At 37.4% G+C, this 16,420-nt stretch overlaps 1 protein-coding gene across 1 annotated transcript in view; it reads right to left on the bottom strand.

Moving 5' to 3' along the window:
• The window catches only part of KCMF1 (potassium channel modulatory factor 1), a 28,206-nt gene that overhangs the window by 4,317 nt on the left and 7,469 nt on the right, over positions 1–16,420 (bottom strand). The window contains exons 2-5 of the mRNA XM_072405288.1: positions 6,256–6,423; positions 5,752–5,891; positions 2,959–3,060; positions 650–824 (exon numbers count right to left, since the gene is read on the bottom strand). Of these exons, the coding sequence (XP_072261389.1) occupies positions 650–824; positions 2,959–3,060; positions 5,752–5,891; positions 6,256–6,423 (585 nt within the window). The remainder of the gene's footprint in view (positions 1–649; positions 825–2,958; positions 3,061–5,751; positions 5,892–6,255; positions 6,424–16,420) is intronic.

The following is a 16,420-nucleotide window of genomic DNA, read 5'->3' as shown; positions in this document are numbered from 1 at the left end:
TCACAATTTTTTCATATAGAAGATTAGTCCTGCTTCTACATATTGCTAAATAAATCATAATAATTATTAAAGCACAAGCTGAAAAAGCTTAGGCATCTTGGATATAAAAGCTTAAAATGGAACTTGATGGCAATTGGAATAAAACATCAAACTACACAATAACCTATTAAAACTAAGACTTTTCATGATTGATTTTGACAGAAAAAAAAAAAAAAAAAGATGGAAGATTCATTAGGAAAAGCCAATCAAATGGAGGTTGAAGCGCCATATAAAGATTTCCACATAGCTTTGTCAATCAAAAAGCCAGTCATGGTGGTGTTCTGATTTTTAATGAGATTTCAGATAAAGTAAGTAGCAAAAAGAGATATCCCTAAACTGATTTTCCATTAGGTAAAAAATTCTTATTTAGTGGATCGAGTATACATTTTTTTATGCACCTCATGCAAAGCTCAGTTTACATTATAAAGACTGCCAAGATGCAGGTTTAGTTAGAGAAGATACATGGCCCGCCCCTTCAGCAATAAAGTTTTTTGCAGTCACTAGAATATAGCCCCCACATGGAGTTATGTTTAATTTGTATTGCATGCAACAACACAGCTAGAAAACTAAATAAATGTATTAAGGCCCATGTTTAAAGGCCATAACTTACCAGCTATAGGATCCATGGCTTCCCTATTGCTTGGTGAATACGAGCTCTGTGAGGATGAAAGCCCTCCAGTGGAACTGCTAGTAAAGTGCATGTTTGATCTGCGAGCTCGTGGCCCTCCTAGCCCTCGGCCAGGGTGAAACATCCTTCGTACATGTCGAACTCCACTGGATTCATCATAAGAAAAAAGTTAAGAAAAACCAATAGCAAAAAATGATAAATTGAAAGAAATATGTTCAGATAGTTTGCTCAATTTACCCTGAAGCTGTTGGTCAGGAAAACAAAAATTAGGACTTCCCCACTTAATTACTGTGGTATTACTTCAAGCAGTGACTGGCTGCTTTCATAAATATTATTACTATTATTAATAATAAACAGGATTCATATAGCACCAACATATTATACAGCGCTGCAAGTTAAATAGTGGTTGCAAATGACAGACTGATACAGACAGTGACAGAGGAGGAGGAGAGGACCCTGGCCCGAAGAGCTTACAATCTAGGAGCTGGGGGAGTATCACACAATAGGAAACGACAAATGGAGTGGTAGGAAGCAGTGAGGGTTTAGGAGACGAAGAAGATGGGTAGGCGAGGTAAAAAAAATTTGCGTTTCGAGTGCTCTTTTAAATGAGCACAAAGTAGGAGCAAGCTGAATAGGACGAGGAAGACCATTCCAAACAGCAGCTCTACAAAAGTCTTGGAGCCGTGCGTGTTGCTGTAGCATTCATAACACTGGGGAACAATTTTGGACACATTTTTTGTTGACTTCAATTTTCAAGCTTATTTACACTAAAATACGAGGGGGTGCTGAGAAGTTCCTGGCTTTGCCCAGAAAGAGGTATAACACATTCCCCCGAGACTGATGCACTTGGTACAGCGTAGTTGCAGTTTTTCTAGGTCATTCAAATAAAAGTCCTTTGGCTGGGCCGCAAATCAGCTCTCAACTACATTTTTGAAGTCAGAAAACTTTGCCCCTTCAGGTGTTTCTTCAAAATCAAGAACAGATAATAGTCCGAAGAGGCCAAGTCAGGTGAGTAGGGAGGATGGTGGACCAATTTGAAACCCAGGGTGTTCAATTTGGCAGCCACAACATTGGACGTGAGCGCAGGTGCATTGTCTTGCAAAAAAAAAAAAAAAAAAATAAGGATCCCTTTGGCCAACTTTCCGAGGCGTTTAGTCTCGTATGCCTTCTTCAGCTGGTCCAGGAGGTTAGCATAATACTGTCCGGTGATACTAGAGCCCTGAGGTAGGTAGTCCACCAACAGAATACCATCTTTGTCCCAGAAAACAGACGCCATGACTTTTTTGACCAACTTCTGGGATCCGAACTTCTTCTGCTGCAGGGACCCACTGTGGCGCCATTCCTTCCTTTGACTGTTCCTTGGTTTCAGGACCATAGATGTGGAGCCAGGTTTCATCCTCATTCACTAACTTAGCCAAAAAGTCTTGTACAGCTTCAAAATGGGCCAAAACAGCTTTGTATGCTTCAACTCGTTCCTTCTTCTGATCACTGTTCAAACATTTCGGCACCCACTTCGCTAAAAGCTTGCGCATGTCTAGGATAGTGGTGATAAACCCAACACATGCTCCTGTGAAATGTCAAGTATCTGGGCTATCTTTTTTGCAGATATTGGCCGGTCCTCAGTAACCAGCTCATGGACAGCATTGCAGGTTGCCGGGTCAGTTGAGATTGGGGGGCGCCCACTGCGGGGCTCATCTATAACGGTGAAATGCCCAGTCTTGAAATGAGATATCCAGGTTTTGACAGTGCTGTAGGTTTGTGACATCTCAGTGTGAATGTCCTTTGCTGATTTTTCCTGGAGAAACAAAAACTTCATGACAGCCCATAACTCCAACAACGTGAAACTTGCTTATGCCTCTGCCATCACAGCTTCTCACTAAAAGAAAAAACAGTTTTAGGAATCGCAAAGACCTGATATTTGCAGTTACATACTAAGATATTAGGCTGTCATATGCCCACACACTCATTTTTCTATTTCATCTGGAAGGGGGCAAAGCCAGGAAATTCTCAGCACCCCCTCGTAGGTATGCAGATTCTGAAAGTGCAGTTAGTTTTCTTCTATCACGTCAGGTTTTTTTCCTCTACCGCTTACATTAATGCGATTACTGTAGCGTGGACTTTTATAGGCTATTCATTTACACGCAAGACAGTGTAGTCAGAGGTTGTGCGCTGCTCTACCTCTACCTTTTTGTATCTTTCATTTAATGTATCTTCCCCTTCCCCAATCCCAAACAAATAAAAAATGTTTAAAAAAAAAAAAAAAGAAAAGGTAAAGAAAAAAAAAAGGATATTAGATCCCTGGGAGCTCTGTGTTCAAGTGTAAGATGGGCAGCAAAATCATCTGTGACGTGATTTGGATCTCCCCCTGGTAATGCTGCACAAATTGGACAAATCTGCAGAGGAAAAAAAAAAAGTTACAAGTTTGTCAGAGAAAAATTTACAAGAATCAATAAAAATGCTGGGCAATAGAAAAGGACTATAATATTGCTAGGAGCATTTTAGTGAACATATCACAAAGTCTATAGAAAAGTCAGACTACATTCAAACACCAACAAATCTCTAATATCCAATGCAAAATGATTGCAGAGGTCTCGAGGTAGTCAACACATTATAGAAATAAAATTGTGTCCGGTTGAGGAAGTCAGCTTAAGAAAACCCTGACCCTCAAAAGTAAAAATTTAAATTAGAAAGCACCAAGTTTCAAGGACTGCCTTTCATAATAGCTGCCACTTAAAAAACGTTTTAGTATAGAAAATATTACTTTAATTATACAGCAAGGGGTCCTATGTTGACATGTAGCCATGGAAATGCAACAAAACCAGAACTAACATACGCTTGTTGCATAGTAACCAGTAGTCGGAGATTATCTCCAGTCTATTAATAGTGACCCCCCAAAGGAGGAAATGTAGTATTTCTGCATTATTATAAATATTTATGGCAGGCATATGTTGCTTTAAATGTAATGTGGACCAAGTGGGAACCATGGAAGCGGTCATTTATGACCTACCATTTTGTATGCATAGTTGTCAGCCATGCTCACCATTTGGCTTTAATAGTTTTAGTCACTGATCTGGAAAAGCATAGTTTTGATTTTTCATTTTTAGGTAACTTTGAAAATGGCCATGCTGTAAATAATGTTTATTACTTTTGTATTTGAAAATAGACCTACCATCATTTTAATAAAATGATCCCACCACAGCCTTTTCTTTTTTGTCTAACAATTTTTTTTTTCTTTTAAATACCATTTTGTATGTTGGGTGTCCCCAGTGCTTTATTAACGTCTTGTTAGAATGATGTAGGCACCATTTAGCTGGTCTCTGTGGACAAAAAGTATTCCTGGTTTACAGCATGAGATATGCAAGTATCATAACCCGCTGTAAAAAAGTCCACAGAAAACCATGTACTGCCGCCAATGCAGTACTTGATTTCGGCCAGCGCCACATACCACAAGAAAAACCCAGCCATAAGGAGTTGAGGAAGAGAGCCAGTTCCAGTATTACAAAATGGCAGAGCAGAGCTAAGCTGATAAGGTTGGGAGAAGGAAAAAAAAAATCAGGAGGAGGAAAGCTAATCAATGGACTACATGGAAGGGTTGTCATCTATATATGTCATGCCATTACTTTGTTAATAAAGGTTTAGGTTCCTCTTGAAGAATTTGAGACATAATAGTAGATACACGATTTTTAAACCAGCAGTTGAAGATTCCGTTTTGGTGAAAAACAGTTTGGGTTGAATGAACTTAGGAAAATTGATGATTTAGGTGAGCCAGAGATGTAGGGTATATTTTAAAATAACACTGCCTGCTTCAGGTGGAAATAATCTAAAACATTTGTAAACCTCTGCCAGTAATTGTTTGAGGGAGATAACAGTGTCACTACAAGAAGTAGTAGGAGGTCATTATAGGGGAAACAAAACTAAAAGAATCTAGTCAAGTTTAAGTTACACATAAGGGAATCTATTTTAAAATGTTTTCTCGCATGATTCACAGATTTTTAAACAGAATACCCCAAAAAATGTGCAAATCTGTAGGCAAAAGTTTTATGAATCTTGTATGAAAACATTTATAACTGTCCACAATCTCTAGGCAAAACATCCCCACAAGTAACCTTTGTATGCTTCAAAGTATTTTTGGAGTGTTTAAGACTCCTTTTCAAATACCAGATGTACACTAAGTAAAGGCTTCGGCTTTAAACTTGGGACACAGTGTTTTCCATTGTTCTAAATGCATAAAATGCCCATTCTGGTTGTGAAATTGAATCAGTTCTATGCAGTGTGATTATCAGGTCAGTTTAACAGATTAAAATGACCTTTTTAGCTATCTGTAAGGGTGGCAGCCTTCCCACTGGCCAGCAATGTAAGAGGCATTCTTCCCACTGACCGCCATGCTATTATACGGTGAGCTGTGGATAAGGATTATAGGGATGACAGTCCTGCATTTTACAGGATGAAATAAGAAAAAAAAAGCCTGGTCAAAGCTTTTAAAGAGAGACTGCAGGGAACCAGACTTCTACAGCAGAGGTAGCTTGTTTGAGTATGAAATTAGGTTCAATATAAGACTTAATTGATTGGTATATGACAGCTTTTTAGGTGCAGACGTGCACTAGAATACTTCAAATGTCTAAGAAGATAACTGCACTTCTTGTGTGGTGGTGTTACTTTAAAAAGAAGGGTGGGTCTCCCTGATGAAACCAACAGTTTGCGGTATACAAACTGTTGCGATATACTTTACGATATACCTTTGCGATATACACCACATAGGTAGGGATTCAGGTAGTTTTGAGTTCAGAATCACACTTTACAGACATGCCTTGGATACAACATTTGCAAATATAGGCAGCAAAACCTCTGTGTTTTAAGTTTCTTAATGTTTGTTTTTGGTGACTAGCTTGAAGTGTCCCATCTACATTATTTTAAATGGTATGACTCTTAAAAGAAGCTTAATAAAATACCTTTTTGTCATTTGTATCTTAAACAAGAACAAATGTAAAGGTGCTTAAATCTACACTGATCAAACCAAGAGAATTTTTTTTTTTTTTGCCATTTTATCTCACTTATGCAAGTAGGGTATTGCTAAATGTACTTACCACTTCTGTTGATGTCTCTGCATGCTCTGAAGTAACATGCTCTTGTAGCGAGGTCTCTGTATAACCCATTTTACCGCAGTAAGGACAAGTAAAAGACTGTGGTTGTTCTACAGAGAAAGCTTCCCCACCATAGTATAAATCTGTTAGGAAACAGAATGCACAATTAAAAAATGTATAAGCTTATGATTTTACATGGCATAGTATATAACATTTTTTTTTTTTATGTCATCCTCAATTATTCTTCCCCTATACTACTATATAAGCAAATAAAGAAGTCAAACAAAAGAGAGAGAAAGAAAGAAAGAGAGCCAAAACAGATGTCACTTTTTTGTGCAGTGTCCTGCCATGTCAAATGACAAACTGCAAAAAATACCACCATCCTTTATTGTAATAAACATAACATTTTAAAAAAGAAAGGCAATTCACTATGCATAAAGTCACAGAGAAAAAGCAAATCATACTATAAACTTCTTATAAAGTGAGAAAATAAATGAAAATACATACCAAAGTCTACCCTTGTCAATATGCACTGCATCGGATGGTCAGTTGTATGCCTTGTCGTCGTCGCACCACTTTCATAACAAGATGCACACAGATCGTAATCGTAACAAATTAAACACTTGTATCGTCGGCCTCTGAAGTTTCCTTTTAAACATGCATCGCAGCTGACACCTAGACAGAAAATATAATATAAATTATACAAATATGGACAAAATAAAAACAGCTTTGAAAAAGGAAGTAATAGGAACAATCACAAAAGTTCTAGGTCTAGGTCCACCCGCCTTCTCCTGCTGCGTTACTTTAGTACCGGCAGAACCAGGGAAATGGTTTCTTGCAGGTGAACGACTTATCTTTTAGATCTAATGTTTTCAAATTAAAAAAAAAAAAAACTCAATTTTGTAAAAGGCAGTTGCCTGTAGCTCTGCACCTATCTTTACAGGCTCTTGTACTTTCTTTTAAGTCCCGTTAGAAGATGCTGACAACCCACTTTCTGTGTTCACCAAGTTTTAAATAAGTTGTAACACTGTGTGTGAGCACATTTGACCATTAGATACAGATATTCTGCTCGCCAACAAATTAATCCCCATAACCCATCTTTAAAGTTAGGAACCAGCAACCATGTGGCTCTGATCAGACCTATAAAGCCCTCAGCCCTCACACTATGAGCTGCATTACATACAGCTTTTTTCACCTTTCTATTCAGACATCAACTGAACAACCTGGGAGAGAGCAAATTCTATATAAAGAAAAAAAAAAATATTACATATCCCAACTTTCAGACACATTGATTCATATACAAACAAACCAAATTACTGATAACTAGCCAGACATAGGACTTAAAATATTGTGATATTGGATAGACATTAGTAAAAGCATTTCTCCATAAAAGTCACTATAAAATGAATGCACTATCTGCCAATATACAAAATCTTTCTTTTGTGAAAAACTACATTGTTTTACACACGTTCCTCCACATTTTAACAAAGAATATTGAATAAAATGCAACCAGGCAGGTAAAGAAGGTATGTTGCAGCGTATGTTTCAGCATGGCCATGGAAACTGTCAGCTGAACAGAGAAAGCTGAAGTGACAAAAGATCTTACCGTATTAATGATGCATCTGACAATTTCTACAGCAGAGAAAGCAAGCCCAGACCAGTTCCCAAGCAAGGAATATACAAGCCACAAGTCTCAGTTACAGAATCGCTTTATTTATTAATCTCTCGCAATCGGTGAAAGTTTACAGGATGACAGACTCAACAGAAACTTAAAACCAAACGGGCATGACACAAAACAGTTTTTATTTTAATAAATAGAAAATATTAGCTTGCTCTTACATTTTTGTAATAAGGTTTTAGTTATAGATATATCATTTTTGCCACAGTGATCTTTTATACACATTTGCCAACATAGGAGAGGTGTCAAGGTTTTCACTACAAAAAGGTCAGCCGACTGCTGCAAAAATGCCATAGATATATATTTTTTTGTTGTTTTTTTATAAATAGAAGTAATTAAAAAAAATTGTAATAAAAATTACAAAAAAAAATCAAAAACAGACGGAGTTCTTATCAGCATGACTGAGCATCATTTGGTAAAAATAATCAAGAAATCTCCCTGGGTCACCGTAGACGACGATTTTTTTGTCTAGTTTCCTTTCAGTAGATTTTTAACAAACAATAAATTGGATTGGACCAGTCACCAAAGCAGCCTATTTTGCTGGTCACCAACCTTCTCATTGATGTCATTTTGTAAAATGTCAGTCACTTCAGCACTGCACACAAAGATCCAGGAGGACTTATTGACATTCCAGGGAGTGGGAGCACATTATTATAGGCCTAGGGTTCTCTTTTAAAACAAGCCCTAAGTGACCTTTTTAGCTGTAGGCACTGTTGTTTATCTGAAGACCTGAAATTTATATCAAGGGTTCCTCCACATTAAAAAGTTTGAGAATCCCTGATCTAGAATTTACTCTAAAACATTTCATATTTTAGAATCTTCATGGTTATGGTGACACAAGCTTATGATTAATGATCATGACTTGTAAAATGTCTGCCCTGGGTGTTTTGTACTGCTTTATAACAGATACATAGCAAACGCTGCTTTACATAAAAGCATCAAAATAGCATCACAACCATCAGCATCAACTATATCCAAATTATCCAAAAATAATTTAGTTTCAATTTCACAGCAAAAATACAAGGCGTGTTAGATGAAGCTTTAACCTTCAAAGCACTGGCTTGGCATATAGCTACCCCTGTTGCAGGATTTCCTGGTTACAAACCCCAATATTACCCTATTACTGATATAGTCAGAAATAGTGGGAAGCTTTTATTCCTTCATGTTGCTTTTGTTTATGTTGGAAATTAATCAAATTTAACTTAAACAGTCAGTTAAAGAAATGCAAAGCGGCTCATTCATTAGTACAAGTAAACCCCAACAAAGGGCTTTTTCTTTTTGCTTACCTTTTGGTATACCATCAACAATGTTTTTTCCTGCCAAAGATTTGTTTCCTATCTTTTGAAACATTAAAATGTATATTTTTGGATTTAGGTTTACTTAAAATGTCTAAAAACTTTAAAATTGTTTAAAAGCAGAAATCTGAATAATATAAAGGCAGCAGCTGCAAATTTTTTAGGTCTCCTGATATTTGTACAACTGCAATAATCCTTTACTTGTTAGTTAGAAAAACATCTAAAATAATTTTATTACAATGAAATCCCTGGTTTTGTAAAATACAAAACAAGAGATTATGATGGGAAAATAAATAATAAATATATCAAGCCTAAACTATGGATTGCAATAAATTAGGTTACTCATTATCCATAGACAACACTTTAAAATTTTTATAGCACCAGTGTAGAATACCTATAAATAAAGGCCCTTGAATTATTCCACCTACTGCAGCATGCAAAGCAATACCCAATATGCATTACACAACTGTGGTTTACATATGCACATGAATCGTAGGTGCTTGTGCTTTTTATGTATGTGTGTGGGACATAGGTTGCCGGGCTCTTACTTGCTTCTAAAGATAAAAGTTTAAGGAGAACGTAATTAATATGTAGGTTGCTAGGAGAGGATCCTCTGCATAAATCAATAAATCAATGTACTATAGTACCTACATCACCCATACTAAAGACAGAAGGTCTTTTCTTGTTTTTTTTTCCAGCACATCATAAATGGAATCATTTCACAACGTTCTCGGACATATGGGGAAGCAGAAAAAACTAGGATTATATGAATATTGTATATACATTTAATTATATAATGAATATATTGTAGTCTGGACACGTGTACATAAACTTCTATTGTAAATTTCATGTCACGCCATTATTTCAGGATTGTCACCTTATTTCTGTATTGATGAGCTGTAACGGTTTCTTTTACATCACCAGTTTTGAAATAATTCACAGAAATATTCTTTTCCTTTTTTTTATTGCAACTAAGATTCCAAAACCTACATATATTTGGGGTCACTCAAGCTAAAAAGACAATACACAGGGCAGTGGGGACAGATCAATCTCCTGGGAGTCATGTAATTTCAGCTCAATTCATTTATTCACTTCATTGTCTACTTCCTACTTGCTATAAAAATATTTTTCAAATATAAAAACAAATAATAAACAAAAAATGCAAGTCTCTGAATTTCGTTGCTGCACAGCAATGCTCAGACTAGAAAGGAAGAAGCAGAAGGGACAGGCACAACAGAAATGCAGAGCTTTATGAATCTCAGACTGGATGGGCAATGGATCCTACCGTTTCCTGCCAATGGTCCTAGGATGTATATAGCTTGTACATCACTATGATGAACCACTATGTGCAGCACAGCTTTCAAGTTTTCAACAAGCCATAGGGGTTGAAAACCCTGCTACAGCAAGCAAGTAGTGAGGAGGCATTTGTCCATATGAGGGCTGCCAGAAAGGCAAGTATATTCACTCTACGTTTACAGCCTTAAAGTTTGGAGCCTAATGGATTTGAAAGCAAAAAATACTAAGTTAATGACAAAGAAAGGAAAGAATCTGTCAATTTTTTATTGCCATCTGTGTGCCTGTTGCTTGTTGTGCTGTTGTCACCAAGACAGAGAATTTCCCTGTCACCAAAAAATCTCTTTACAAGAGAAATTCCTCCAATGGGGACCTCTCTCCAGACAGGAAAATAAGGGGAATCTCAGACGAGTGCAGAGAGTGAGAAATGAACCTGAAAGGTTCTAACCCATGCAAAACTAAAAAACAACAATAGCTAGACCTCTATTCTATATGGCATCACCTGGTGCTAGCATCAAACTGCAAAAATGTGTGAAAATGTGAAAGCATTACTGAGCTGAGAATAGTCTATGGGAGGATCCCAGCAGGGCTTTCCACTACAGGCTGCCTTCAGAAAACTATACGAGTGTGTGTCTACAAGACCATGCACAGAGGCAGAGAGATAGTTCATTATGAATTGCTGAGGAGATCTGAAAAACAGAACAAAGATTTAATAAAGCATACAAATAGATTTTGTATTTCATTGTTTGTCTTGTAGTTCAGCATCAAAATGCTTGTAGCATACTGCACTAACAATTCAGGATCAAAAGTCAAAACTCAACAAAATAAACAATTACAGGCATTCTATATAGAGTAAATACCCTACATGCCACATTCTTCAGGATTTTTTTTTTTGTTTTACCAGACATTGCTATAGCACACTAGTCAGCCCCAAACCCCTTTGTTGGTAATCCAGTGATCTGGGAATTCCTAGCAATGCTAAACAGTTATATCCAAACTCGCACACAGTCCAAGCAATAGAGTGTTTTCAGCCAACAGATCCAACAGATGCAGATTTAAGCTTTAGAACTTGGTATTGTTGTATACACAATTCTGTAAACATAATTCCTAGGTTAGGAAGCTGACAAAGATCACATGATCAGGGAGCAGTCTGATTGGTTCCCGATGATTAGAACTGACCCTGTGCACATGCGAGTGCCAGCTGTTTGCTCTTGAAGTCTTCTTGTACCCAATGAAGAGATTTTTTTTGCCATCTCCTCTTACTATCCTAACTATAGTTAGTTTAAATTAAAACTTTATAATGTGATTGTTGGAATATAAGAAGTCTCCATCAGATTGCACCACTGCATGGTTCCTCTGCTAGATTTCTCTGAACTTGATTGTTACGAAAATGTTTTGGCTTAATGCAACATGAGGAACTTCACTTCACTACAAATTAATTCAACTAGACCTCAGTATACATGTTATATCAATTAATACAAATTGTACTTTTGGTAGCATAACCCATGGATGTCACTACTTGACTGGCCAAATGCTACAGATTCAGTGGCAAACCAGCAGACAAAGAGTTACACCTAGGAATGATGCCATAGGGCAATATATGTTGTTCACACCCGCAGTAGGACCAGGCAGTTTACCCACACCGCTGTGCTGGTTCTTAAATAGCCAGTGTTTACACATTATACAAGGAGTTGCAATAAATTTATTACTGCTATTCTCGAAGGGCTGCCATAGAGTAGACACTTACATGTAGTATTTAACCCAGGAAAGCAGGTCAGGCATGAGAAAAGAGTAAGCACACTGCAACCTTAAGCTACATACACACGTGCAATAATTGTCGTTGGAAAGGATTTTTCACAATCCTTTCCAGAGACTAAGGACTGCACGATGCATGAAGAAGTGTTGTACATACAGCACCGTTCTGCTCTATGGAGAGGGAGAAGGATGGAGCTGCACCCTGCTGCGCGCTTCCCCCCGTCACATCCATTAGGATTGTTCGTCATCCATCATCCGCAGATCTGCCAGGACGGTTGTTCGAACGATGGCGCCGTACACACGCCAAACTCTTGTCTGATATCAGCCATGAGCCGATTATCGGACGAGAACCATTGGACGTGTGTACGCAGCCCTACTGTGAACATACCCTTGGCTATCTATACCAGTGTCTGAGGACTCAAATCCACACAGATAACTAAAGAGGAGAAATGCATACATGTTTGTTACTTGGTGGAGTATTCCCCCATTCACACATTGCTATCACAATGTTTAGCCACCAATATCACTCTACCACTTCCTGGTTCAGCCCTATTGTTTCCAGGAACATGTCTCTGAGATGATAACATCAGTTCATTGTCTAGTATGCAGGATGGAGGTGAAAAGGTTGCTTAAACAGGATTTGAGAGTTACCTTTGCAGCCCAAAAATGTTGCAATGTGTACTGGCATATTGGAATGAATAGAAAATGCATGAATAGACCAGTAAATGCTGCATTTAAATGCAGGGTTAAGACTGTGTAAACTTAGCTGTAAGCACATGAAAACTGAAAACTTTTTCCAAAACTGGTTTATTGCAGTTTCTATAGGTGCAGATTTCCAAAGTAGTCAGAAAGTCACGCCACTAACTTTCATCACATCACCAAACCTTTGTCTTCATACTCCGATGCATTTTTCTCTATTTAATGTACAGCACTGCGTAATATGTTGGTGCTACATAAATACAGTATAATAACAACAATTTTGTTCTGCTCAGGGGTTTGATCGTTGACCAATGGACAGCTTTCAAGGAATCATAGGGGGGAGAGGACAAAATCCTAACTGCCTGGCGGTAGACCTAGAATAAGTATGGAGCAAATGAAAGTCAGAGAAAATATAGCATGTTTAAATTCTGTTCTCACTGCATGCCAGTGACCCAGCCAAGCTTTAAAATGACAGGCAGGGCAGTAGCATATTGAGAAGCAGATGTCAGCAATGAGAGTCCACATTTACCATTAGAAGGGTACTTTAGGTAAGGTATAAAATACACAATTGTTTAATCATTCACTACAGATCTATCAACAATATAATGAAGTTGAGGGATATCAGCCATGACAGAAAAACTCAAGAACCTTCTCAAACACACCAAACTTAGAAAAAAATAAATCCATCAGTACTCACATTAAAAAGGCAAACAAATATTTCAGCATTACCAAGAACATATAACCTGATACAGTGACTGTTGGTGTTTTCCATGCCGAGTAGAGTTGTCTTTAAAAGTTATAAAGTTGCCTAATAAATTATTTTATTAAAAACAACATGAGCATGACCAGCATTACCACATCGTTAATGTCAGAGTACAAAAAATACCTCTCTTCCTATAAATAGAAAACTCTTCTGTGGCACAAGCAGATAATAAAATCACAGTCCACCAATCTTTTATTCAGGAGTCAAGAGCAGGCCTGGTTTTTACTTATTAAAAATAGGGTATGTTGTCGCCCTAATTTAAAGTGAATAAATTCTTTTAAACAAGTGTGCCTTAACACACAGCAGTAAGTGCCATTTAACACATGCAAGGCCTGTACTGCAAGGCCTAGTAAGAAGGGGACCTAAGCAGGATATAATTGCTCCTTTATAAGAATGGCAAAAATATGTGGGCATAAAATACTTACCATTTAGCATGAAGCTAGTTTAGTAATCACAATAGTGATGGCTCAAACTTCAGTCAATAAAACAGGCAGAATGTGAATGTTTCTTCAAGGCCAACACAGCTAGCACAATATTTCACTATATTTCAATATATAATGTGGTTATTGGATTATTCCCATATAGAGAGCCAATCTGTTCAACTGTATGCTGATCAGTGACTATAAGTGGCATGTAAAATGATAAAACTGTTAAGGGATAAAAGGGATGAGTTTAAATATTTCCTCACACACACACAAAGGTCACTGTATTATGCCAGTCATAAAAATCTGTTTAACCTGGATTTAGGACATTTTCCCAATCAGGACTTGTAGAACCTCTGTGTGCCTTTCCAACTTAACATGATTGCTGCATTTAAAAAAAAAAAAAAAAAACTGTTATTACCACAGAACAGGTACCAGGGAAAAACAAGCAGGGTGCATTGTACTTCCGAAAAGGACCTCCCTTAAATTTCAACACATTTGCATGGGCAACATCAAAACCCAAGGATACATTCTGCATAAATAACCTGCCTGAGCCCCAGGACTGGGAACCTGATCAGGCTCCCTGTCAGTATGCTGCAGGGTACATTGTAGGGACAGTGATAATGACTTACATCCCCTTCACCATATAACAGTATTAGGGACTAGTGACTGATCAAAGCTTGGACTCTTGGAAGGAAAAGGTCATTTGTTCCCCTAAGAACAGAGCAACATGAAAAGAGAAGAGAAGGAGAATAGGAGTAGAAAGGAGATGGTGTTATCAGAGCAGCCCGTCACATTGCTGGTATTTACAGAGGGAGTTTAGATCTACTTTAAAAAGGAAGCCGGTACCAAGGGAAGTACATAGACTGAAGCAAGTTGTCTTTCTTTACTATCAGTTTCAATATATCAGTACTCAGAGTCTCCAATGCAAAACTAGTATGTAAAATTCTGACTACACTCCTTACCTTGCCCCATGCTTTGTGGGACACTGACCAAGTAGCACTTAAAAAAGGAGATGACCACCTATACATTCTTCCATAATAGTTACCTTAACACAACTCTTGGTTCATTTTTAATTGTGTTAATAGTTTTTTTTTTTTGTTTTTTTTTTGGGGGGGGGGGGGGGGTTACCTACCCCTTTGTTTAAAGCAATTTTTGTAGCCATACTAGGAAAAAATACTCAAATAGTTGAAGGGACTTGGTTTCAGCTTTGCTTACAACCTGAAGCATGGAACAATACCATTCCTGCTGTGATTTTTCACTCTCTGGATATCAGGAGTTAAGTTTGTAACTAATGAGAATGCCAACAGAGAAACCTGGCAGTGCAATTTTTTATTTTAATTTTTTTTTCTACACACTTTAGCTATCCTTCTGTACAGGTTATGACCTGACAATGCATAATAATGAACTTTGAGGAATAATGTTGGGACTTAGGCATTTGGGGTAATGAAAGGTTAAGGAGGCATGTTTTATTTTTAGCAAAATCAGAATACCTAATAAAGTGGAATTCCAGTCTGACCTAACCTGCTACAAAAGATTTAGTTATGGGTAGAACATCCCCCTATATTACATACATAACTCTCATTATAGATTCTGTTTTGTGGCAGGTGTCTGATTTCTCTGCATAGCCTAATACAGGGAAGATACAGAAACCGTACTTGCACATGGTTTTATCACTGGTACATAACACATACATTTTTCTATACTTCTCAATTATCATTTGCTGTAAATGTATCTGAGAACTTCATTATAATGTAAGAAGAGTCTCAATTAAATCTTCACAGCAAAAAGTTTCCTTGAACACATTAACAGAGTTGTACAGCGAGTAGGAATATGAACAGAGCTAAGAGGAGGAGGGAGAAGCAGGAAATGTTTAGAAGCATGTGAGCACTGGGCTGGTCTAAGAAATGTGATTCATGCTTTACTCAGCACACAAATGAACACAGGATACTTCTAACTAGGCCCAGCACCAGAAAGGCCATGAGGCACATGGAGCAAGCAGCACACTGCACAGGACCACAATAGGACACACAAGCATTACCAAATAACAGAGTACTATGGGAAATAGGATAATCTAACTTACCGAAAACTGGTATAAAGCATTCAGGTCTTTTTCCTAACCAAAAATAACCTTTAGGATAACCTTACTGTGCATGTTTTATATGATTTTACAAAGGTGAACAATCCTAATACACTGCAATTGTGTATGAAGGGAATTTTTTTTTTAATGGAAGGATATTAGTACACTGAATTTACACAATAATTATGTATAATTTATTATGTACACTTAGGTAGACTAGAATGAAGTTCTAACTGATAAATGTAGGACATGTACACACAAGCTGTAAATAAAACACGTAACCTTGTACTTGTGATCGCACCAACCTTCTCCGCAGTGGGGCAATCATGCTGATGTGCTAAAAAATGGACCAAGATATCAACAACAACAACACCAACATCGGACACTGGGGTTTATGTTCATATCAACACCAAACAATACTATATTTTCCACACCGATCATAAATAGCTTAGAAGTGATCCTAATCACATTTCCTTGGCTTGTAATAAGCCGCTACCCTAGAAATTGTAAACTAGAGGTTTTATTTCTCAGCACCGAGCATAGTAAAAATAATCCAACAAGAAAACATTACAAGCTCTCACTTTTACTTTATGTGCAAAGCATTAGGAATAATGCTACAATCATAAAAACATTTCCACTACTTAAGCATTGGATAAAAGCGGTACCCTAATAACCCAACATTTACCT

This window comes from Pyxicephalus adspersus, chromosome 3 (genome assembly GCF_032062135.1).
Source record: "Pyxicephalus adspersus chromosome 3, UCB_Pads_2.0, whole genome shotgun sequence".
Taxonomy (NCBI): Eukaryota; Metazoa; Chordata; class Amphibia; order Anura; family Pyxicephalidae; genus Pyxicephalus; species Pyxicephalus adspersus.
This window is presented reverse-complemented; position numbering and strand designations above follow the sequence as displayed.